The sequence below is a fragment of the Raphanus sativus genome, chromosome 6 (genome assembly GCF_000801105.2).
Source record: "Raphanus sativus cultivar WK10039 chromosome 6, ASM80110v3, whole genome shotgun sequence".
NCBI classification, from domain to species: Eukaryota; Viridiplantae; Streptophyta; class Magnoliopsida; order Brassicales; family Brassicaceae; genus Raphanus; species Raphanus sativus.
In genome coordinates this window covers 10,730,630-10,757,281 of record NC_079516.1, presented here as the reverse complement: position 1 = coordinate 10,757,281, position 26,652 = coordinate 10,730,630, and the positions used below count along the sequence as shown (strand labels likewise).

At 31.2% G+C, this 26,652-nt stretch overlaps 3 protein-coding genes across 4 annotated transcripts; 2 read left to right on the top strand and 1 right to left on the bottom strand.

The window, feature by feature from the left end:
* The first annotated feature begins 3,055 nt into the window (after positions 1–3,055).
* Positions 3,056–4,081, top strand: LOC108809218 (uncharacterized). Its single transcript, XM_018581363.2, has one exon. It carries the CDS (start codon positions 3,201–3,203, stop codon positions 3,837–3,839), a length of 639 nt encoding a protein of 212 aa, XP_018436865.2. The 5' UTR covers positions 3,056–3,200; the 3' UTR covers positions 3,840–4,081.
* A 1,748-nt stretch (positions 4,082–5,829) lies between these two features.
* On the bottom strand, positions 5,830–8,326 carry LOC108805641 (uncharacterized). 2 transcript variants are annotated; one of them, XM_018577571.2, is made up of 5 exons: positions 7,728–8,323; positions 7,503–7,644; positions 6,590–6,749; positions 6,073–6,225; positions 5,830–5,986 (listed from the first exon to the last, which is right to left on the bottom strand). In XM_018577571.2, the coding sequence occupies exons 1-5, from the start codon at positions 8,218–8,220 to the stop codon at positions 5,981–5,983; spliced, it is 954 nt and encodes a 317-aa protein (XP_018433073.1). In that variant the 5' UTR covers positions 8,221–8,323; the 3' UTR covers positions 5,830–5,980. The 2 variants fall into 2 exon arrangements, with proteins under 2 accessions (XP_018433073.1, XP_018433074.1); XM_018577572.2 differs by lacking the exon at positions 5,830–5,986 and having other exon boundaries at positions 6,107–6,297; positions 7,728–8,326.
* A 7,133-nt stretch (positions 8,327–15,459) lies between these two features.
* LOC108807804 (dynamin-2B) lies at positions 15,460–22,857 on the top strand. The gene is made up of 22 exons (XM_056988829.1): positions 15,460–15,832; positions 16,085–16,135; positions 16,253–16,373; positions 16,483–16,575; positions 16,901–16,962; positions 17,129–17,246; positions 17,391–17,727; positions 18,132–18,279; positions 18,628–18,729; positions 18,820–18,939; positions 19,220–19,303; positions 19,391–19,518; positions 19,803–19,887; positions 19,997–20,153; positions 20,509–20,585; positions 20,828–20,884; positions 21,150–21,294; positions 21,384–21,523; positions 21,730–21,843; positions 21,937–22,004; positions 22,095–22,264; positions 22,367–22,857. The coding sequence occupies exons 1-22, from the start codon at positions 15,692–15,694 to the stop codon at positions 22,609–22,611; spliced, it is 2,763 nt and encodes a 920-aa protein (XP_056844809.1). The 5' UTR covers positions 15,460–15,691; the 3' UTR covers positions 22,612–22,857.
* Positions 22,858–26,652: the final 3,795 nt, after the last annotated feature.

Here is a 26,652-nt window from a genome sequence, read left to right as displayed (position 1 = left end):
CTTAATGAATAAAATATATAATTAAGCTAAAAATAAAAACGAAAATTAATTTATTTGATTAGATAATTGATTAAAATTAATGATAGTAAGATTTATCCAAAATATAAAAATATTTTAAAATATAAATATAATTCATATACGTATGTTGTGTTGTTTTCTGAATTTGTTTTAAATACAAAGTTGAAAACATAATGTATATAACTAAATATTAATCAAATAAAATTCTAAATTTTATATAATTGAAAAGAGAATATTAAGTTACTTTTAAGATTTATTCCAATATAATAAATATGTGTACAAAGAAAATTTCAAAAAATTATAATTAATATGTAAGAATTTTCAAACGAAATAAAATAATAATTTATTATCATAGTCTTTTAGTTAGTAACACATATATAATGAGTATTCTATTATATTATTTGCGAAGTGAATTTTCGCAACAGAGCTCCCACGTTAAAAGTTAGAGCGGTTAATATTGATAATACCCTTAATGAATAAAATATATAATTAAAGGCGGGTCAAAATCTAGTTTATTTCGTAGCGAGAGTATTTTGTGTTATGCCTAAGAAATTTGATTATATAGGTTGAGGTTATAAACTATAAAAAATATTTATAATGGATTACTACGATTTTATTATTTTTAATCTTTCCATGAATTTGCACTAAATCAAAACTTGCTATTTTCACATTATATAAGTTGAGGTTATAAACTATAAAAAATATTTAAATATGGTTTATAACTATCAATAAAAGTATTTCAATTTTATTTTTTAATCCAAATATTATAACTGATTTACTATTTTCTAAATAAATACTTAATCATATTAAATTGATCATAAACCCAAATTAAGACCTAGTTATGTTCAATAAACCATTAAAAGTACCTGATTACAATCTCAACCTAGTTAAATTGGAATATGTTTTTGTTCTTTGTTCATCTAGTCTGGTATATTTTTGGAGGTTTAATGGTTTGATTTTTGGTTTAAATCACAAACTATCAAAACTAGCATCCGTGAAAAAAATAGATCTATAACTTTTGATTCAGAGATTTATAGAACATGCTCATATTCATCAGATAGTATATGATACTTCCCAAGTTCCCATAGAAAAATAGTTCATTGACCCAAATAAGAAAATGTCGTTCTAGTTCATATTGTATACTTACCACATTAGATATCGAATCAGCCAAAATTAATGGATAATTAACTTTTGGTACAATCAATATAGATTTAGGCATATTATAAAAAGTTTAGATAGTTAACTAAAGTTACATTTGAATTTAAGTTCTATTTATCACTTTTCGCTTTTCATATCGTATAAAGCACGATGATAAATGTTGAAGTCAAAATATAGCTTATTCCATGTTGTTGTAGTCTCCAACTACTCCTAGCTATCATATTCATATCTCACTAAATAATAGCTCTTCTCCAAGTTTTAGTATAGTCTATACTGTATAGATAAGTCAATAAATACTGAGTGGGAACGCGTAAGATCTTAAATAACAGTATAACACTGGTAACGAGCAGAACGACACTTAATTGTCACATGGGCCATTAATGATGGAGGAAATTAATAAAGTTGCCAAGTTTTCGAGCAACGGATTGAGCTAACTCTTTCAAATAGTTATCATCAAAACATGGAACACTTCTTCCAAAAAAAAAAAAAATACTCCCTCTGTTTTTTAAAGATACATATTCTAGACTTTTCACATATATTAAGAAAACATATTAAAATGTATTGATTTTTGTGAATAACAATTTCCATAACTTTTAACCAATAAAAATCAATAAACACAATTAATTTTCTTGAAGTTAACAGATTTTTATTTAATAATACATTGAAAAAGTAAAAAATGTATCTTTTTGAAACAAATTTTTTTCCTAGAACATGGATCTTTAAAAAACAGAGGGAGTAGGAATAAAAATTCAAACCAAACCGAACCAAATTTTATCTAAATCATCTTAATTATTTAATATTTTATATTCCCTCCGTTTAAAAATATTACATATTATAGACTTTTCACACATTTTAATAAAATACATTAAATTTGCATATTTTTGTGAATATCTTTTTCCATAATTTCAGGGCAATGAAAATTCAATCAGTGCAATTAATTTTTTTAAAATTTGCAATTAGTTAATAAAATATGTATTGAAATATAAAAATAGATCTTTTTGAAACAAAAAATTCTCTAGAATATTGTGAAACAGAAGAAGTATTAAATATTTAATATTTTATTAAAATTATCCAAATTATCTAAAATAGCTAAATATTAAACATGAATCAAAACCAAACCAACACTATATTTTTCGTATATTAGTAGATTTCTAATTCTACTAGTTGTACCGATCCAGACCCAAAAATATCAATATAAACAAAAAAGTGCTGGTTCCTATATAAATCCGTACGTAAGTTTCTATCTGAACTACCAAATACCTGACCGAAAATCGAAATGCCCAGAACCTAAACATTTTTAACAAACAATAAATTTGCAACACATTATGGTTTTTTTTTCTTTGAACCACACACATTATGGTTACAATATAATTTCTTTATATGGTTATAATATGCTTTACTAGAATCCCCGATTGTTAAATCAAATACAAGTTCTAAACGTTTCCTTCAGTTTCATATAAATCAAATTTTTTTTTTTTTAAATCAAAATTAGTTGCCCATATTTGCGATATATACATAAAATTAGCCACTAGATTTTGGCTAAGATTTTGCTTTTCTCGAAGCCAAAATAAAATAACGAAAGAAAAGACTTTTTCTAACTTCTACTGCAAGAAAGTCAGCGAGAAGACATACGCGATGATGTAACCTTTTGTTCTTCGAAACTTCTTATATCCATCCATAATATTTGTTTTAGAAGAATACAAAATTTTGAGGCCCTGAGATTTTTGACCAAGTTATAACGCTCTATTCATCATCAGATCCAGTCAATTGCATTTTTTAAAATTTTTTAAATACTGTTATAAACGAGTTTCTTTTATCGTTTTAATAAAACAAATATTCTTATCGCGTCAAAAGTTTTTAAATTCAATACAAATCCTGTATATTAATGCTAAGGTCGTCTCTTGTCTGGCAAACAAATCCTCCATATCCAAAAACAAAAAAAAAACAAATCCCTTGAAACTCTCCTAATCTCACAAGAACAACACAAGATTAAAGAAACTAAAAGATCATCGACGGAACAAAAAATGGTGAGCCCATTTAGAACTCCATGTACTTCGCCAAGAAAATCAAGAAAAGCGAGCAAGAACCCTTATTCAAACCGTGGACTCGACAAATTCTCTGAGCTTCTCTCAGAACTCGACGAGAAGAGACAGAGCATCTACTCGAAGAAGCTCGATTCCGGTGGCCCGCCTCTTGTCCGATTCGTTTTCACAAGCTCGGGTGAGTGTGTCCCCGTCGTGATCAAATCGTCTTATCTTCATAAGCAGAAGAAGACCAAAGATGTTGCCGCTTCTGCTGCTGCAAAAGTCAAGACAGTAGTCAACGAGTTGAAAGCAGAGGAAACAAAGAAGACAGAACCTGAAACAGAGGAGAAACAGAGCTGTGTTTTGAATGAGAATCTGAAGAAGATCACGAGACCGAACCGTTTCTTGCCTGTGACTGTGATATTGGTTCTTATTTTCTTGGTTTTCTTTGGGAGATCTGTTTCGATCATGTGCACTTGTATTGCTTGGTACTTGGTACCAGCGATCAAGGAACAGAGAGGAAACAGAGGACTTTCATCATATGCGATGAAGAAGAAAGATTTCGCTAGGAAGTTGAGTATTGAAGACAGAGCATCGTTTAATCCAAGAACTGTTCGTAATCATTCTCCTCGCAAGTAGAATTTTCGTTTTATGACTGCTCGTGACCCAGCAAAAACTCTTTTTTTTTTCATTTTGTGAAGTTCTTTGATTTATTTTCTTGTTATCTTTTGTTTCTTCACTGTTTCTTCATAACTGTGATAAATTAGCAGATAAATTGTATATTCTTCTTCTATTTCTCTTAGGGTTTTAATGTCTACAGGTGTAAATATGCTGTGGGAAGATGTTCTTGTTTACAGATTATCTACTGACTGTTGCAAACATAGTTTGAACATCTTTATCAAACTAATAATATAAGAATTCATCAAAAAGATAATGAAAATAACTTTGTTAATAAGTTTATTTATTGGTGTGTCTTTTACTGTAAAATACGATCTTCTCCTCGATCGAGTTTAGAATTCTATGTTTCTTACTTTGCTTTGTATTTTGAATAGGTCAAAATTATAAAATTATCTACTCTTTAATCGACTTGATAAAACCAGCAGACTATCCAGTCCATACGACTGAGACTAGGGACCTAAGATTCAGGCTCTTCCACATGGAACGTGTCCTACACCAATCTTAAAGCGTCGCTGGAGATGGTCATATTAATGTTTATTTTTTCCAGGCTTGCGGCGTACGTAGCAGTCATGCTTGAAATCTTGCTAGTTTGATCCCTTTTATGAAAGTCATCAAGAAATCAGGATTTGATTTTTCTAGTTAGCATGATTAGTAGGTACCAAAACGTCAGACATTAGCTCATTTATTAAATATTTATATTTGATTTTTACGTAAAAAGATTTGATTAGATTAAATTTGATTATCTAGTTTTTATATTATTTTAAGGTTGCCGTTGTTATCTAGATTTAAAGAAAAACTAGATCTTGACCCGTGCGTCCGACCGGATATATTTTATAAATTTGTAAGTATTGTTATAAAATTTTGATTTATAGTTAGATTATATATATTTTAAATGTGTTGGTTGTTAATATTTTTGTTAGATGCTGAACTAACTAAAACTACATCTTAATAAATTTGATTCTTTTTATTAAATTGATCACTTTTATATATTGTATTTGCTTATAAGTTTAATCATATAATATGCTTGTGTATACTAATTCATTTATGTTTCTGGCATATATTTTTTTTTATCTTTTCAATTTAATAAGTCTCTTGAATTACTTTATATTGGAAATAAATGAGGAATATACAACACTTAAAAAAAATAAACAGTTTTAAAATTAGGGTAATATTAATGTTGGAAATTGAAATGCTTGATTTCAAAAGAATCACATTTGATTAGTTATTTCCATATATTAGATTTGTATTTAAACACATAAAAATTGGAAATTTTATTATGTAAGGTTAGATTTCCAATTAATGATGTCTGAATTGATTTCCAATTAATTATGTCAAAATAATTTTATCTACTAATCACATTTTTGGTAATGAAATCTCCCACAAAATCTAGGTAAATTTAAATGATTAATGCAGTAATTATAATTAATTATTTATTTTAAATTTAGGTGGCACAAACTATAATTATTTAGAAAAAGTTAGGGTTAAATAATAAATGTATTCAGTTTTAATAGTTTAGAAGATTTCAGCATATCACCAATATTGCAACTGATGAATAAAAGAAAGCGAGACGGTGACTTTTATCTATTTAGATGGGTCTTTCTCAGACCCAACATAGACATTCTTAATGGAAAATTTATAGGTTACGGTCATCTCAAGGAGTTTTGACGTTCCCAGTCGTTTATTCTACTCATCATTTTGTCCGGTTCAAATGACAATTTAACTCCCTTATCGGTTTATTTTCAAATTTCATCTAATCACTGAGAAAATATGAATCGTTGGTTATTGATATGATTGTCCTTCTAGAAGTTTTGCTATTAGAAAATTTATCTAATAAATAGATTATCACTGGCTATACATATGGTTGGTTGCCTAGTACAACTAATACTAGTCAAAAGCTTGGATGGATGTAATTAAAAAAGTGTGTTTCCTCACTGTTTCAAAGGTGGGAGTATTTTACGAAGTTCGGTGTGATGTATTTTAACCATAAAATAAAAGATAATCATCCGGCATAAAGAACACAACTCAAGATCCTGAGCTTCAAAAAGATAAATCTAAAATACAAATCACTTCCAAAGTTCGTCTTTAGACCTCATCTTAGTGTTTTACTCCTGCCAATAAACAGGTTTAAGACATGAGAAACATCTTTGTCTGGATTCAGTATTTTATAATTACATGATCATAAAAGCATACATACCCTGAATCTCTTTCGACGTAAATCATCCGTACTGTATCCAGCAGTCTCGTTTCTGTATCCATCATCTCTGTGATCCGATGCCCTCCTCGAGTTCCGGAAGAACCCAACCTTGTCCCATGTTAGTTCATAGTCTGCCTTCAGCCGAGTACCCTCCTGCTCAGATGACCAAAAAATAACAGATCACATCGGTCATGTTCCAATGCCTCAAGTTCCTTAATTCTTTTCCTATACACAATCAAACAAAACTACATCTATTTACTTTCAAACAAAAGCTATTGAACAGGGGGGTGTATACATATTTTACATAACCGGTACCAAACTACATGTGATATTAATTCCAGAATACAGCTTTGGATATAGCAACAATATCCCCCAAAAACACAGCAACAGAATATAGTTTTGCATACAAGAGAGTTCAGGAATCAGCAAGAAACATCCAATAAAAACATTTTTGCGAATGAATCAAACTCGAGTGCCCATTTTCCCCAGAAGAAAAATGCTTGGTTTAGATATTTACCTTTTGCATTGAGCGGCCACAGAAAGCCTTCATGGCATTCACAAAGTCGTTGTACTTCTCGAACTGAACAACAATCTTACAATAGAGACCTGATACGAGGTCTCCACTGTATTCATCTACATCCTTACCTAGATTATCGTCCTCAGCAACATTAAAATTCCTATAGAAGATTAGTTAAACCAGGCACAACATGAAATTATTGATTGCATTTACTAATTTAATATCAGACTCATTGGTAAACAAAACAAATAAGATTCTCTGATCAGAAGAGTAGACTATTCAACGTACATGGTACGTCAAGTTCAATACAAATGACCATGGTTAAGATAATTAAACCAGAGAAGTGCAAATGAGACCATAATTAGTTGTTAGGAAAAGGGTTTTCCGCCGATTGCACTTAGCAAAGAAAATGTAAAAGCATAAAATCTACCGAAAGCAGCACAAAACGAATGGAATTTTTCGAAATCAATCTCAATTCCCATAGTTTTGAAGCAAATTTATGATTTCATTTCCTCTCAGAAAGGAAGTTATCATTAGAGAAACACATAGTTCAAAATACCATTATTCAAATCGGCCATGAAATATGACTAAATCTTACCTTAGAGATCAATTGAACCATAAGGTAAGAAAAGCTAGTTCTCTGTTTTCATATATCTCGTTCTGGACTATGTTTCTTAGTTATATGTTTTGCCACGAGAAAACTTAAGTCATACATTGAACTCTATCTGTTCTATCATCCTATGTAGACGCGTGAAGTCTACCAAAAGCACCAGATTAAAGCTGCTAAAAGCAAGCCATAGATAACTCTCTCTCTCATCTCCCATAGCATCACATTCATAAAGTAAAAAAAAAGAAACACAGATTTGGACAGACATAAACATATTCAACATGAAAAAAACGGAAAGAATGTAACCTGATTTTGCCAAAGGTGGAGAAGATAGTATGAGCAACCAACATAGAAGGCTTAGATGAAACTCTTGTCTCCGCAAACCATCTTGATGGCACACCTCTAAGTATCATCGTATCCGCCTCTCTCCTTCCTTCCCTTGGATGCCCTTCAAAACCAAAAAAAAATAAAAAAAAATCAAAACACTTTCCAACAAAACAAAATCAAAGAAGAAACCTCTGAGATAATTACCAAAAGCGTAAAACTCCTCCCAATCTTTCTTCAACCTCTCGAAATCATCCGAAACAGGAAGCACCACACTCAGATTATACTTCACTCCTTCCAAATTCACCTCAATACCATTCATCTTCTCCACCAAAACCTTCCTCCACTCTATAAACTTCTTCTCCAAACCCTCCTCCTCCTCCTTCTTCTTCTTGCCTTGGAGAAACCCTAAATCTCGGATAAACAACGCCCCGTGCGCCACCGCCTCCTCGCGCTTCCGCTTCTTCAAGTCCCTGTGACGGCGAACCACGATGTCTTCTTCCGAGATCGCCACGGAGGGGAGAGTCGAGTTCTTGAGGAAATCGATCAGGGATCGCTTGAGTTGCCATTCGTCGATGGGCTTTGAGACGGAGGGGACGAGAGGGTGGATTGTGAGAGAGAGCTTGACGCGCGAGACGAGAGAGAGGCCGTTCTCGATTTCTAGGGATTCTAACGGAGATAGCTCTTCTAACGACCGCATTTTTATTGGCCGGGGGATTGTAGATTTTCGGGACGCGATTTGGGGGTCTTCACTCTTTCTTCGGCTTTTCACTTACGACTAAGAAGATCGAACGAGTAGTGAGACATTTTTATCTTATTGTACTAGGACTAAATCCGCACTACGAGCGGAACAATAATATACAAATAATTTAAATATATTTAAAATATTTTCATTTTTATCTAAAAAATAAATTAATTTTTATCAAGCCAAATTTAACTATTTATTTTACAAATTATAAAATTATATAAACAGAATCTAATCATTTTATATATCAAATTACAAATTATAAAATATAAAATTTTAAAGTTTATTCTGATTTAACTGTTAACGATATGTCATATCGACTATTTTTGACAAATAAGATACATCTAACTAATAATCATGGTGTGTTTATACCGGATATGTTTGTTTATGATAGACTTGATTGTGTCACTGGCTCCTTGTGTTGCAGTTGTTTATGATATATTTAGTCGTGTCTTACCGTTACTTACGTTGGAGTAGCGATTTTAGGACTTGACTTAGATTTCTTAGTTATTGTTCATTACTCCTTGCCATTATTCCAAAAATTTGTAACTCGATATGTTTTCTTTGCTTTTTGTTCTTAGAGAAGAATGATTCTTACTCATTTTTGTGATAAGCTGAAAGGACTAAAAATAATCATGTGCATGTTAATATACTTTTTTGTAGTCAATTTCTTCATCTTACTAGTTTGAAAAACATATATTTTTATCTAAAATGCAGTTTTTGTTCTATATTTCCGTCGTACTTGCAAACGCTATAACTGTAGGATTGAATAATGGTATTTTTTTACATTTTTTATGTTTCTTTTGTTTATGATCATTGTATTGCATACTCTTATTAGAAATTATCTTCTATTAATGATGAATTAGTGGTCTGAGACTATTGGAGATAAAATGATTTTTGGGAGTGATATTCTTTCACCAACATGTGTACATGTGACTATTTCACCTTTGATAGCTCGTTTTGTCATATGAGTCAAGATGAGTCTTGTTTCATTGCAAAAACATTTACAATGATGTGCTTGAGAGTGAGATAAACAGTTTTTCATCTAAAATATTTGAAAAAAATAAAAATATAAAACTATACATTTTTCAGATAAATGTTTTATTGAGTATTTTTATTTCTTATATTGTATAGTTACTTAAAAATGTAAACCTATACATTTTTATAGAGATGTTTAATGTAGAATTTTTTTGTATTTATTATTTATTTTTTCTTATATTGTATATTTAATTTTTTCTTTTTTTTTGTATTGAATGTATTATAATAGATATTTAATTTAATATTTCTATTTCTTCTATTGCATATTTACCTATTATAATTTTATAATGTAATGCCACATGGCTTTTACGGAATTGGGATTTGTATTCAGACGTGGACACTATTTGATGATTTCTTCTATTTATATTTTATGCATTTTGATTTTCAAATGTTAACTATATATCTTTTCCTTTTCACGTTGTATTTTTGATTTTTTGTATGAATACATGAGTGCTTTGTATTTATGCTTTGCATAATAGAGAGTTTTCATATTTTTTTACGTTAAAATTATTGTACATATAATTAATATTTTTTTAAATAGAAATAGAGAGCAATAGCACAAGCAGTAACATAAAAGAAAACGTATCTAACTACACATATTGTATATTTACACATATTTCCTTTGAAAAAAAAACAAAAACTATACATTTTTAGATAAATGTTTAATATAGTTTCCCATTTCTAATTTTCTTGCTTTTATATGAAATGTAATATTACTATTATGTTTGATGTCATATTTCAGTTTCTTATATTGTATATTTATTTCACTATAATTTTTTCACATAGATGTTTAATATAGTTTTTCTCTTTCTTATAATATAACTAATATTTATTTTTATTATATAGTTTATTTACGTATCTAATATAACAATAGCTGTCTAATGTATTTTCTATATTTTTATATTATATATTTACTTATTATTTATTTATCTATATTTTTATATTATATATTTACTTATTATTTATTTTATATAAATTTTTTCAGACAAATGTTGACTTTAGTTTTTCAATTTTATATTGTAAATTTACTTAGTGTTTATTTTTCTTATTTTGTATATTTACTTATTCTAAATTTATTGCTTTTATATCAAATGATAATATTATGATATATGTTTAATGTAACATTTTTATTTCTTATAAAGTATATTTACTTGTTATTTATTTTCTTCTTATATTTTATATTTATTTATTTTAATATTACCGATGGATGTTTAATGTAATATTCTATTTCTTGTATTGTATATATACTTTTTCCTATATTGTAATTTACTCAGAAAAATATTTGAAAATAATAAAATGTAAAACTGTATATTTTTTCAGATAGGTGTTTTATGTAATTTTTCCATTTTCTTATATTGTATATTTACTTATTATTTATTTTTTCTTATATTGTATGTTTATTTATTCTAATTTTTTTGATTTTATATCAATTGGTAATATCACGATAGATGTTTAATGTAATATTTATATTTCTTATATTTTATATTTACTTAGTATTGTATTACTATACATTTTTCATATAGATGTTTAATGTAGTTTTCTATTTATTATATTGTATATTTATTTATTATTTGTTTTTATTCTTATATTATGATAGATGTTTAAACATTTTTATTTCTTATATTATATATTTAATTATTATTTATTTTACTATATACTTTCAGATAGATATTTAATTTATATTTACTTATTTTAATATTTTTTTGCTTTTATATCAAATCATAATCTTACGTTAGACGTTTAATGTAATTTTTTATTTTTTATATTATAGATTTTTTACTGTTTAGTTTTTTTAACTTATTCTAATATTAGAATAGATTCTAATATTACAATAGATGTTTAATATAATATTTTATTTCTCATATTGTATATTTTTTGTTGTTTATTTTACTTTACATTTTTGTATAGATGTTTAATTAGTTTTTTTTTTCATTTTTTAATTGCATATTTACTTATTTTTATTTTTTTAATACTGTATATTTATTTATTCTAATTTCTTGCTTTTATATTAACTGATAATATTATGATAGATGTTTAATGTTATATTTCCATTTCTTTTATTGTATATTTATTTATTTATTTTATTAATGTCACGTGGCATCTTTCTGGGGAAGTTTATGTCGTTGATGTGGATGTTCTCTGGAGCCCCAAAAAACTACTTTTATTAGTATAGATTTATTGAACAAACCGAATCAGAACCAAAACTAAACCGTAAACTGCACCATCATGAACCGTACAAGTTTTGAGTTTGCAAAAAAGCATCTCTCTCCTCTTAATCAAACGCTCTGGTGCTCCTGCCTAGGAAATTTTTTTTAGCATACTCCTGCCTGAAACTGGAAATAGATAAATCTTTATTTAAATCTGAAAATTATCAAAAGACCACAGAACCAACAGAAACTTGCATAATTAAAACCCAACCAAGACCATTTCGAGGACCATCCAGAACCGATCCATAAATTTTGGATCTGTTTTTCCATAACTTCCAAAAACTTTGTAAGACTTGGTGTAATTGTAAACCTTGGTGTAACTGTATAGCGTAATACAACATCAACAAATATACATTGTATCTAATACAAAGTTATTCTAAATTGAACTAAGTCTCACTTTTAGATGTGAACTTTTTTATTATGTTATTGTTTGGACACAATTGTTGTTATTGATATATTTATTGAAGTTAAAATAAAAAAAAATTAGTTTATATATATAACTAGAGAAATTACATAATATGAAGAGTAATTTGCAGAAATTTAGTAAAAGTAGATAAAACTTATATGTCATAAACACACAACTAATCTTCAATTGGCCAGACACGAGCTGTCAAGTGCATGTCATCGCAGAAGTCCCAAGCTGCACGATTCCAGAAATAACGATCGCATTTCCACCGTGATCTTGATCCATTTAGGGAGACTACAAACACTAGTTCTTCTATGTTGGAGCACCAGCAATCATATGTCACATTATGATCTATCCTTTCAACCACATATAGAAACATGAGAGGTTTTTCGTAATCCCAATGGCCTCTGAATTCCCAACTATTGATGATTTGAAACATCTGATCAACATGTTGACGAGTAAAAGTATGGTAGTTGTGAACCAATCCTCTAGCATCAACGCTAAAGGCTAAGTTCATCATACCATCTACAAATTGGGCCAACATGCATCATCTCTCACCAGCACGATGTATTTTTTCCCTTCCTTCATCAATTAAATGGAGGATGAAGAACTCATACATACCTCTTAAGTATATGGATTACCCACACGGTAGCAGTTAAGCCCGAACGTTCTAACAACATTGACCTCGTCTAACCAGTCATTCAGGTAAATGAGATTGGCCGATCTGTAGAAGTAATCATCTCTTCCAATTTTGTTGAACCCGAGAAAAGCAATCCTTGCACAACTAAGTCCCGGATATTGGTCGTTAGTACCTTGGAGAGAATCTTATGAAACATTGAAGGAGGGAGAGAAGCCAAGTTCATGTTCTCCATGTCTAAATCGAATACTCGTCTAACTTTATAAAAGGAAATGGTTATTGTGTGGAGTAATAGAGTAAGAGAAATCTCGTAAATTAAGTTATTTGTTATTTGTAGAAGTGATAAACCCTTGAAATTCAATGAACCTCTCACCCAAATTCAAGCAGAAGCGTATCCATTTAAGGATGATTTGATGGACTCTTCGAGAAGACACGACATCTCTCACACGACATCTCTCACACGCCTTCTGACTATCAACAGTCGCATCTCTTGAATTTGGAACTTTGTATAACTTTAACTTATTAAGATATATAACTATGTATAAGTAAGTAAAACTAAGTGAATTAGATTGTCTAAATTTATAAAACTAAGAAAAACGTAACAATTTAGATCCAATAAATATTTGAAACTATGTAAAACTTGAAAAATTTAGATTTATATTGTTATATTTTGCAAAAAATGATCAATATCTAAAACTTATTATACTTAATGGATATATTTAATGATAGAAACTATCAGTATATGAGATAATAAATGTAAATGTTAATATTTAGTTTGAGAAAAATCATGTAATTAATGATTCATTATCTCAACTTCCATTTTGTAGCTCCTCTATTTATGGGTGATTTGATGGACTCCTCGAAAGAATTCAAAAGAACATGTCTCTTATGAAAAAGTCTCTTATAATAATCATTACACTTGCATTTAAAACGTCTCTTTTGAATTCAAAAGAATTCAAAAGAACACGTCTCTTATGAAAAAGTCTCTTATAATAATCATTACACTTGCATTTAAAACGCCACAACACTACACCGTCAACAATCATAATCACCATTTCTTAAACTCTGCCTTTAAACTGAATACTCATTTAAACTCCACCACAGTCGGGATATAACATTTCTCTCTCAACAAAAAGAAAAGCAAATAAATGATTCATCATCTCTTTTCTCAACAAACAAGATGACACACTACAATAAGTTTTCTGAGGTTTCTTATAACCCCAAGATCACGACTTGGTGTTTTGGTGTCAAAATACACAGGATTTTGTAATATAAACAAGACATAATTGGTATAGTGATTGTTGAATTCTAGAATTCACACAGAAATAGAGTTCACCTTTTTGGTGACTTGTTCAAAGAGTTATCTAAAAAGGGAAAGCATGGGCTCTGATCAAATATGAAAATAGATGTTTTATTGATGATAATTGCTGAGAGTAAATGATGAATACAGAAGATATATGAAGACAAGCGAGTATTATGTATTGAGACTATAGCTTAGCTACAGAAAGAATCAGATCCATTGTACTTGGCTTGTTCTTTTTTATAGGTCTTTGGTGGCGTATCGTAACGGTAGCCTGATATCCAGAGCAGATTAGATGATTTTATGGTGGTCTTTAAGGCCTTCAATGTCTTTACATTATGCTTTGACTCCCCACGTTAAGTGTGTACGACTCTTTCAATAAGGGGTGGACTTGGATCTTTTCGGACCTGTAGTTTCTTCTTGGGATTCAGTGGTCTTAATTTGTTCTTTACTTCATTTGGGTTGATATCTCGGATCGGATCTGGAGTGAAAACCCGACGTCAACAGTGATGAAGATATTAATCCTACAAAAGCACATATCAAAGCCGTAATAGAACACAAGGAAATAAAATTTAAAAATAAAGTTACTATAAGATATATAAAGAAAGAAAACGAAATCTAATCCAATTTTGAAAGATAAAAAAACAAAACTTTTAGCATCCAAATCAGGTATAAACGAAGAAATACTTGATTGGAAGCCAAAAACAAAAGGAAACTGCAAAGCTTATATAATCTCTCCGATCTAAAAGATATGCGAGAGAAGAGCTGGTAGAGTTATGCATTATGTGATGTTAAAGTTCAAATATGCTTTTTTCTCTCATTTTCAGTTGTATTTTTCTATATATACCTAACTTTGTAGCAGTTTATAGTATTATCCATATTTATAAAGAAACCAAATCATATCATTAAAATCTAATTCAATAATATGCTTAAAAAATATGTAATGTATACTATGGAATGATTTTTTTTGTCTATTTTTATATATCTATAAAATAAGGGCAAAAATTATCTTTATATATCTATAAAATAAAGGTAGAAAAGTTCTTTCGACTCTTTTTTTGGCAACAAACGAATATTTTATTACTCAAACTTAAAGTGACATGAGTAACCAGATCAGAATAGAACAACCAATGTAATAATGATCTCTATGTAAATAACGAGCATTCTTAATTAAAAAATCAGCAATTCCGTCTTGTTCCTTAGAAATATAAAATATTTTGAAATTCGGAAATTATATCTGAAGAATTTGAATCTAAGTTGCATGGAATCAGAAACGGATACACGGACACAAAACGTTTCAAAACTTGGAAACATGATTTTAATTTTTGTAGGAATGAAATTTTTTTATAAATATATACATATATATATATATATACACACATGAATATAATTGTTTTCTTCGATTTTGTCTATCTAAAAATATAAATCAACAAATAAAATTTTTATGTTAATTATAAGAAAATAAAAAATGTAGTAGCTATACATTGAAATTATTACGTTAGTTCACAAAAACAAAACTTCTTATTTTTTCTATATAGTCTTTTTACTTAATAAAATTTCTGTATATTATTGAAATTTGAAATCTTTGTTAATTAATTATTACGTGGTTCGGTGTTACACGACTTGTCTTCGCTCCCCCTCATTCTCTCTCCCGACGAATACATAATAAACAAATCTTAGCTTATCACCGCCGCGACCGAATTCGAAATTCCGGTTCCTATCTCCATCGCCGGTAAATCCCACCGCCCGTGTGACTATCGATTCCTCCTCTTCTCGGATCTAGTGTCTCCCTTTCTTCTTCTTCCAGATCTCGTACTATTAAATCGGCGAAAACCACGATGGAGGCGATCGAGGAGTTGTCACAGCTTTCCGATTCGATGAGACAAGCGGGGGCGCTACTCGCTGACGAAGATCCCGATGAGAGCTCTTCTTCTCGGCGCCCGGCTACTTCTCTCAACGTCGTTGCCCTAGGAAATGTGGTTGGTTTCCTCTTTCTCCTTATTCTCTTCGATGTGCTCGTGTTTAGTTTCTATGCTATGATCAAGTGTAGATTTTAGATTCCGTATAGTGGATCTCGATGAAATGTTCCCGTAACCTAGGAGTTTAATCATTCTTCGCTTCGCAGCTTGTCAGATCGAGTTTTTCTTAACAATTGTGATTTGTTATTTCAATTTGTGTATTTAATTATAACTTAAGAGGCTAAAGTTTTCTCGCTTTGCTTGCTGGAACAGGGAGCTGGGAAGTCTGCAGTTTTGAATAGCCTTATTGGACATCCAGTTTTGGTAAGTTGTATATTTTTTTTAGTGTGTGGGGGAGTATGTTTACTTCAGTTTTTATTTTATCAAAATTAACCATCTTTTGTTGTGTTGTGTCTGTCTGCTGCAAACTACGATGGTCAGCCGACGGGTGAGAATGGTGCTACACGGGCTCCTATAATCATTGACCTCAGTAGGGAGGAATCTCTGAGCAGCAAGGCTATTATCTTGCAAATTGACAATAAATCTCAACAAGTTTCTGCAAGTAAGCCTCCCTATGCATTTTTGGATATATGATTTGTAAAGCTTTCTACAGTTCATTGGATTTTTATTTATGTAATGTTTTCCGTTTGTTTTGTATTGGTGTATTCTAGGTGCCCTTAGACATTCTCTACAGGATAGGCTGGGCAAAGGAGCCACAGGGAGGGGTCGTGATGAAATATACCTGAAACTCCGGACAAGCACTGGTAAATCCTTTCTTACTTGGACAATCATAATTCTAAAGCCGCATTTATTGGTCAATTTAACATTCATATTATCAAAAAAATAAGTTTTGTATCTGAATATGTCCCTGACATCAACGAATGGCTCAGTTGTAATGTGTTGCCACGATTTACTAAAATGGACTTTAGCAGCTTCATTTTTTTGGGTAGAATCTGAAGCTAAGATGTGGATGTCGGTTATATTTATAAATGAAGGCTGTGAAGCATTAACTTACTGTTTTCACATATCCATTGTTTCCTTACTGTTTTCTGTAATCATCATGACATATTTGTGCTCTTTAAATTGCAGCTCCACCATTGAAATTGATTGATTTGCCTGGACTGGACCAGAGAATTGTTGATGATTCAATGGTAAGATTATGAACTGCATGATGCCTTTGTCATTCCCCAAGTCAACCTTTCAACCATACACATTTTCAACATGCTTTATTCGACATTCTGGCTGAAAGGGCAACATAGATTGATTTTCATATTTTTCCTGTCGTCTTGTAATTTGTTTCGTTATTCTCTTGGCAAGATTGGTGAACATGCTCAGCACAATGATGCCATACTGTTGGTTATTGTGCCTGCTAGTCAGGCGTCTGAAATTTCTTCCTCTCGAGCTCTGAAGACCGCGAAGGAGTATGATTCAGACAGTGAGTACATTAAATTTTTCATCATCGAGGCCCCTTCATTATATTTTTGAAGTACTGCGGTTGCCGTTACTATATTTGGATTAAACTATTGGATTTTCAATATAATGCTGTAACAAAAAAATTCACATATTTCCCTGTTTATAGGCACCAGGACGGTAGGAATTATCAGCAAAATTGACCAGGCGGCAGAGAACCCAAAAGCGCTTGCAGCAGTTCAGGCTCTTCTTTCAAATCAGGGACCTCCAAAAACAACTGATATTCCATGGGTTGCACTTATTGGTCAATCTGTCGCAATTGCATCAGCGCAGTCTGGAGGTAGTGAGAACTCTTTAGAAACTGCTTGGCGTGCGGAGAGTGAAAGCCTCAAATCCATTTTGACGGGTGCTCCACAAAGCAAACTTGGCAGAATTGCCCTGGTGGACACCCTTGCTAGCCAGATTCGTAGCAGAATGAAGCTCAGGCTACCAAATATCTTAACTGGGTATTTCTCTGTCCATAAGTTTGCTTTAAGATGTCATATTTGCAAATGAAAATGGATTGCTTGTTTTGCATATTTTCGGTACTTGTAGTTTAGATGAGACTTACAATTTGCTGCATGAAAGCCTACCCGTTCTTTTTAATCTTTGAAGTGGAAATCAATCTTTAGGCTTAGTTACTTGGACTTTCCCATCCTCAGTAACGCACTTCTCATGATATGTACTACAAAGCTCTATCCCAATATGTGATCACTGGTCGATGATTATCCTCTGTGAATCTGATATGTTTCTTTCATCTCCCATGTGATTACTGTCTTTTTTTTTTTTAAAGTATTATGGATGATTGTTCAGGGACATGGTTTTGGTTATGAAAACTCTGAACATTCAAATTCTTTTCTTACATGCACAGACTCCAGGGTAAGTCTCAAATGGTGCAGGACGAATTATCAAGGCTTGGTGAACAACTGGTTAGCAGTGCTGAAGGTACAAGGGCTATAGCTTTGGAGCTTTGCCGTGAGTTTGAGGACAAATTTCTTCTCCACTTGGCTGGTGGTGAAGTGAGTATTTTCATGCATAAACTGAACAATACTTTATTCTGGAATTTTGAATAAGAGCATATCTCTCTCATTGCCTAGTAAATATCACTGATCAGCTTTTTTCGTTGTTCTACTTGTCACGGAAAAGTGTAGTGCTATTTTAATGTAGAGGATAAAAATTCCGGAAGTTTGCCTTATATCATCAGGAATTTAATGAAACCAATATTGGTTGTGCTTTTGTTATTAATGTAGAACAGCTCTACGTTTCACTGAGCAAGTTTTTGAATTGCATATCTTGTTATTGTGCCTTTCGTGCTGAAGCCACTTTTGGAGCTAGGTAAATTATATTTTTAACAAAATTTGGTACAGGGAAGTGGCTGGAAAGTTGTTGCAAGTTTTGAAGGCAATTTCCCCAATCGTATCAAGCAGCTTCCATTGGATAGATACTTTGACTTGAATAATGTTAAAAGGGTGGGTTTCAGCATTTTTCTTGTACCAAATCTTATGAGCAAGTAAACAATTTAGATGGGAATTTGAAAGTTTGATTTCTATCCGTTTCAGATTGTATTAGAAGCAGATGGTTATCAACCTTATCTTATATCTCCGGAGAAAGGGCTGAGATCGTTGATAAAGATTGTTCTTGAGTTGGCTAAGGACCCAGCACGTCTGTGCGTTGATGAGGTGTGTCTATGTTAGTACTTATAGCTTATATGGTGTTGTCTTCCTCTAACTTGAGCTGCATAGGATTGAAATGCTAAAATTACTAGGTACGAAACATTGGCCATGGCTTGTTAGTTGTTAGACATGGTCTGTTCAACACATATCACTATAATATTTTAATTGTCACGATCTAGATTTATTGGAGTCCTACTCAATCTTATTGTGTATACTGTCACGTTTCATTTTTATTCTGAGGCTTTTTTTTCATAACGGGTTGCTTACCTTCTGATCTTTTGATTAGGTTCACCGAGTGCTTGTTGATATAGTTTCAGCTTCCGCTAATGCCACACCTGGTCTTGGGAGATATCCTCCTTTTAAGAGAGAGGTAATAGTGCTTTTCATTACTCATTAAGTAGTCTTTTTTTTCATCTTCATAATAGCTGTTCCTTTTATCAATATGAGCACGAACCAGGTTGTAGCTATAGCAAGTGCCGCACTTGATGGATTCAAGAATGAAGCTAAGAAGATGGTAGTTGCACTAGTTGATATGGAGCGTGCGTTTGTACCACCTCAGCACTTCATCCGCCTCGTACAAAGAAGGTAACATCAGCTTGCCTGCCTTTGCTTTTCGGTTCTGTCATTTCTAGTGGCTTTATCATATCGAACCTACTGATCATTATTCTAGTTTCTTTCTTTAATTGTACGATGGTTAACCATGTCAAATGGGTCTACTTTTGTGTTGTCACTACAGTTACATATTCACCTTTCTTAGTAGTCCGATAGCTGCATCATTTGTCGCACAAGTCCTGAATTTATAACATACACATTAACAAGCTTATTTTCATTTATGATGCATATTCACTACCGTTTACTATGTTTATCAGAATGGAAAGGCAGCGTCGTGAGGACGAGCTTAAAGGGCGATCATCTAAAAAGGGACAAGATGCAGAGAACTCTCTCTTAAACAGGGTTTGCCTTTATCTCAAAATCGATCTGAATTCACTCACTGGATAGTGGTTTCAATTTTTTTTTATATATAGTAATGATGTAAAAATTCTTGTTTCTGCTTGTAAATCAGGCATCTAGTCCTCAGCCAGATGGGTCATCAACTGGTGGTAGCTTGAAATCATTGAAAGACAAATTTCTTCCCCAAGATAAAGATAAAGACAAAGATAAAGAAACGCCTGAGGTCTCTGGTCTAAAGACTGCTGGACCTGAGGGGGAGATAACAGCAGGTCTTTCTTCTATTATAATTCTGCACAGTGGCTGTCTAATGAAGTTCTTTATGCTCCCACCTTGCATTTACTGCTGCTAAGCTTATCTGTCAGTTTAATTGCGTGATTTCTTCGTCTTTCTATATCCTATCTGCCAGTTAAGCTTTGGAGTGGTGTAGGGTCGGCTTTTCTTGAAATTACTTGTTGATTGATAAAACACCAGCTTTTCTTTCTGTCAAATTTGGCGATATCTTCTTTTCTTCTTCTTGCCTGCGACTTTAGCGTTGAACTAGTGCAAGATGCACTTTCATGTGTTTAGCTTGTTATAAAAACCAGCTTTCAAGGTCTTCAACTTAATTTTTATTCTGTTGCGCAGGGTACCTATTGAAGAAAAGTGCAAAGACAAATGGCTGGAGTAGGCGATGGTTTGTTCTGAATGAAAAGACTGGAAAGGTTAGCGTTTATCACAAATATCCTTCAGACTGATTCAAATATCTGCAAAAGAGAAAGATGTGTGCATTTTAACTGCTATACGATCAGTTATCATCATCCCGTACACCGAAAAACATTTTCTTTAAGATACTGCTGATGAGAAAATTTAGATGCTCTATAATTAACATTTTGCTTTTTTAACTAGAACATTTTTTTTACGATTATTGCTGAAGTGATCTGCCGTTAAATTTACCTTTCTTCAGCTTGGTTATACGAAAAAGCAAGAAGAAAGGAACTTCCGTGGCACTGTAACTTTAGAGGTATCATTCTCTTGCAATACTTACTCTCGTTGGCCGAAGATGTATCTACAGTTAAAGATTAATAATACGATTTCATATTTTACGGTGGGTGAGGAATGATGGTTACCTGTAACTGTGATGCTTACTCTTTAAAACGTTTAACTACGATTACAGCTTATGAGAAAACCGAGATGCTTCATAGAAAACGTTTAGCTTTTGCAATGTTATTAAGGTACACAACACTCACATTTTTCTTTGCCTCTTGAAACTCTGTTAATCTGCTCAGGAATGCAGTATTGAAGAAATCTCTGATGATGAAGGAGAAAAATCAAAGAGCTCGAAAGATAAAAAATCAAATGGACCTGAATCAAAAGGACCAGGCCTTGTATTTAAGATAACATGCAGGGTTCCATATAAGACTGTACTTAAAGGTATGTCAAGCTATTATAAACCTTAGCTGCTTGACCCTCTTTTTGTGCTGTTTTGTGTAAGCAAGTCTTAAAAATCTCTTATGCTGCAGCTCACAATGCGCTGGTTCTGAAGGCCGAGAGCCTGGTTGATAAGAATGAATGGATTAACAAGCTGCAAAAGGTTATCCAAGCCCGAGGAGGCCAAGTAGGTGGAGCTTCCATGAGGCAAAGTCTTTCAGAAGGTTCACTTGTAAGTGACACAAGGAAACTATTTCGCTTGTTCAGTGAATTTTCTTATCCCTTCCCCTTAGATCATGATGATAAAGTCTTTATTGTAAATCTCATATATGGCTTGAAATTGATGTCTTTGAGGGTTATCCCTTTTCCCTTATCCACGACGTGGTGGTGGTGAATTACGGTTATGCTTAGGTTGTCTGCTTTTCCTTTGCTGTTCAGGATAAGATGGTAAGGAAACCGGTTGACCCGGAAGAGGAATTGCGGTGGATGTCTCAAGAAGTACGGGGTTACGTTGAAGCTGTTCTAAACAGCCTTGCCGCAAATGTTCCAAAGGTGGACTAATTTGTATCCTCGTGAAGTCTTTTAGTTTCCATCTCGCTTTCTACTATTACTTCATTACTTAAAATACGCCTGTGGCTACAACAGGCCGTTGTTCTTTGTCAAGTGGAGAAATCAAAGGAAGACATGCTGAATCAGCTCTACAGTTCTATCAGGTTACATATCTTTTATCCCAATATAGTTTGTAACTCAATACGGCTGTGATGAGGTGCTTAGTTGTCTCTCTTTCCTACATTGATCTGCAGCGCTATAGGTAATGAGAGGATTGAATCGTTGATTCAAGAGGACCAGAACGTCAAAAGAAAAAGAGAGCGTTACGAGAAGCAGTCGTCTCTTCTTTCAAAGCTCACAAGACAGCTTAGCATTCACGATAACCGAGCAGCTGCTGCTTCAAGCTGGTCTGACAGCGGCACTGGTATAAATATATATATATATATGAATGAATACACATCTTCTTTCAAATATTGCGAATGTAACCGAGAAATAATTAATTTTCTTGTGTTATATTTATTTGCAGAAAGCAGCCCGAAAACCAATGGAGGGTCTAAGGGGGAGGATTGGATGAATGCGTTTAACGCTGCTGCCAGTGGACAGGACTCATTGAAGAGGTATGGATCTGGTGGTCATAGCCGACGGTACAGTGATCCAGCTCAGAATGGTGAGGATGATTCTTCTGGATCTGGTGGGAGCAACCGTCGCACCACACCAAACAGGCTCCCACCGGCTCCTCCACAGTCTGGTGGGTCATCTTACAGGTATTAGTAGAACCTGTTTGATTTTACAAATTTGTTATTGGAGAAACCATAATCACATTCTTTCTTTTTTCTTTTTGGGATTGGTCCCATTTCTGGGTCTAGTTTTTTTACTCATGTCTTCCTTAGTTTTTTTCTTTAAAAGAACACGATTATGATATGATATGATGATGATGTACTTGCGTGTGCTTGTAGATAAAGATATTGTTAAAGAGTTTCGTCTCAGTTGGTCAAAACTTTTTGTTTTTTCTCTTCATCAGATGAATGTTTTTCTTTCTTAGCATCTATTCTTGGGAGTGTGTACAAACGACAAAAATAATTTTAATTTCGTGGTGGAATGAACAGTGTGGTCAAGTGAAATTTATGTAAACAGGCCTCGGTGAAAACCCTTCAGACCGTGATTTTGTCGACAAAATTTCAGCAATATAATATGTTTATTCATTAATAAAGGACCTTGCCAGCCAAAATGGTAGTAACAAGAGAAGGGTTTTTACATGTACATATAGAGGACTGTCTCGCCCCTTAACGGCCAGGTTAGCACAAAGTATATGTGTTCAATTCGGTATAATTGTACCAATTATAATCAAAATAGAAAAAGTGGTTGAATTTGGTAATATTCTATATATTGAATGGGCGTTATTTTAAAAAAAATTACGGTAGATATGATTCGGTAAATAATCCGATCATACTGAATAAACTAAATAATCCATAAATTAAAATATGTAATAGTATGGCTGCATATAAATATGTAATATAATTGATGATATATATACATAGTTTATTTTACTAATATGATCTTGATATTTATGTTAAGATGTTAAGTCGAATAATTATTATTTTGTTTTAAATAAAGGATTTCATTGACAAATATTTATGCTAAACATTTAGTTATATAATAGGGGTAATTTACCAAATAACCAAGATTTCAATAACATGTAAGACTACAACATTTATAATAATAAAATTAGATCTGATAGCATTTTTTTCCTTTTCTTTCCGGTTTTATCCTCCTTTTTAACCGATTAGCGGTAGAGAAATGTTACATATGAATGACGTACCAGTAAGATGCAAAATAATGAAGTTCCGAGAGAGCAACAAAGAAAGCATGGCAGTGGTGGATAACACAGTAGTGGTGAAGGTGAATATCATAGAGTTGCTGGTGGTTACTGAGAAAGCGGCAGTAGATTTGAAATATGTAACAAAGGTTACGATCTGGTAATGTTTGTGGTGGCAGTGGTCTTTTGTAAAATAGATTTCAAAATGGTAGGAAAACAGACCGGATGATATGGAACAAACTAAATGGAACATTACGTATAACGCAATCATCAGATTAAAGAGTATTGCGTTCACATGTTTGACATCTACAACTGCTTTCAGTGATCATATGTATCTTATAGAATATTACACAAAATAAAAATAAAAGCATGTGAACATAACTCCTTTTTTCTTTTTTTGAACAAAAGTGAACATAACTCCTTCATCATATAAGATTCATATAAATGAAAATAAAAACAGAATAAAAATGATAAATAGTATAATACATATTAATGAAATTATTAAATGATAATATACTATACTATGTATATCAAAAATTAACAAATAGTATAGACATAATTTTGACAGTCACGACTCACAACACTAGAATATAATGGTGGTTACGGAGAAAGTTGTGGTGATAGACTCGAAAGATATAGCGGAGGGGTTAAGGATTTGGTGATGGTCCTCCTGGTGGAGACTATAGTAATGGTGGTCGAGTAATGGATATGGTTATGGAAGAGCTGATGATGATTACGAAGGAAGTGGTGGTGATTACAACGAAAGAAGTGGTGATTGAGAAAGTGGTGATTGATATTAATGAGGTGGTGATTATAGAGGATGTGATGGTAAATATGAAAGCGGAGATTACATATTGGTTAACAATTAAAATAAATGATTTAATGATAACTACAGTGATAAAAGCCACATAATCGAAATTATTATTGCAGATTGTGATGGTGGATAGGAAGAAGCGGTGGTGGCAGGTAACTGAAGAAACTTTTTATATATTCATAAACTCGTAAAGAAGGGTAATATAGTATATATTATAATAACTATGCTTTATTTTTGGTTACTTAATCCAATTTAGTTATTTAATAATACTATGATATTATTAATTTCATTTTTTATTTTATTTTATGAAAATTATGATAATATTTTATTTTAAATACTTTTAATAATTAAAACAATATTATGTTTAAAAGTTAAAGTAGTAAATATTATAATAGAAAATATAGTTATATTTTTGGTATAAAATCGAATCAACCACAAATCTCTATAATATTATTTGAGAAGTCAGTTTCCTATGTGTCGCGCTCACGTTAACTCTCACGATTGTTGATTACGCTGATACCCTTAATGAATTAAAAAAAATACATTTAGATACTATTATTGAAATTTTTATTTAGTTTCCTTTTAAATTTTTCCAAATAACATATATAATAAAAAGGAAACATTTATAAAGTTTTTTTAAAAAATTAAAAACGAAAATATATATTTATATAATATGATTTCATTAAAAAAAGGAAATTTCACAAAATAGAAATATTCCATTTAAGACTATTTTAAATAACATAAAATATACTTTTGAAGTAATAAAATATTTATTTATATCTATATTTTCTTAGATGAAAATATATATTTGTATATAATGTGATTTCGTAATCTATAAATTATATTTTACTTATATAATATGATTTCTAAAATACAATCACTAAATTAAACTGTTTATTTTAAAGAGATATTAAAAATAAAGTAAAATTAACTTTTGATCAAATAATTAAAATATTTTAAATTAACATAACACTATATAATTTAACAAGGTAGATATATTATATATTATCATTATTAAAAATGTTTTTGATGTTTTATGTTTATCACAGTTAATATAACCATAATCAAAATACCAACGCAAATCTGAATTCTCATTTTTAGGATTATTTGCATAAATTTCAGTTTATCATTTAATATATATAAGACATAAAATTATTTAAATATTTTAGTTATTGTAAATATTGATATGTGTTCATGAGCTTCCAAAAAGTATTAGTTACTTATGTAAGTAACTACCAATTGATTATCGTTTTACTTTCTAATATTTTATTTTAAAAATCAACATATAGTTTAATTTTTGTAATTTGGAATCAAATATTTAGTTTATTTTTACTTCATTCTAAGCACAATATATCTTAAGTTATACATAATCTTCCTCAAATATATTTACATATCTAAGATAACAACCAAAGTAAAAGCAAATAATCATAATTTTCATATATTTAAAATAAAAAATATTAGTTGAATTTAGAGAAATTGATTGATGCAATCCAATATACCCAAATGATAACTTATTTAAAATCATATGTCTGATTAAAATAATATAATATTATTAGTATAAATTATGCATACAAATTATAAATTAATTCAAAATTAAAATTAAATAACAATCAACTATTATAACATATTTAATTTATAAATATTTGTACCCGTGCATGAGCACGGGAAAATCACCTAGTTGATAGTATATAAACTGAACCAACTAAAGTAGATATATTAGCTGATTTGTATAATATGAAAAACTGTAAAAACGAAACCGGACCAAAATTCAGATTGGGCTCCTCTAACATAAAGTATTTGTGTACAACAGTAAATTATTGGTCATGGTTATTATTAGGGCTGGGCATTTTATCCGTTAAATTTGATTCGATTCGTTATCCGTTACTATTCGATCCGAAAATTCCGAATATCCGTAAGCTTTCGAAGCAAAGCAAATACTAAAATTCAATATCCGTCAAAATCGAAGCAAATCACAAATATTATAATTTTGGGAAGCGAATATCCGATCCGATCCGTCAATATATAAATACATGTATATTTTGATTATATTTAAAATTTTAAATGTATAAAATTATATAATTATTTTTCTAATATATTATTTGATAGATTCTATTCATATTATTACTTATATAAAAGTATTACATAAAAGGAAGAGAAAATATTTATGACAATTATAACTTTT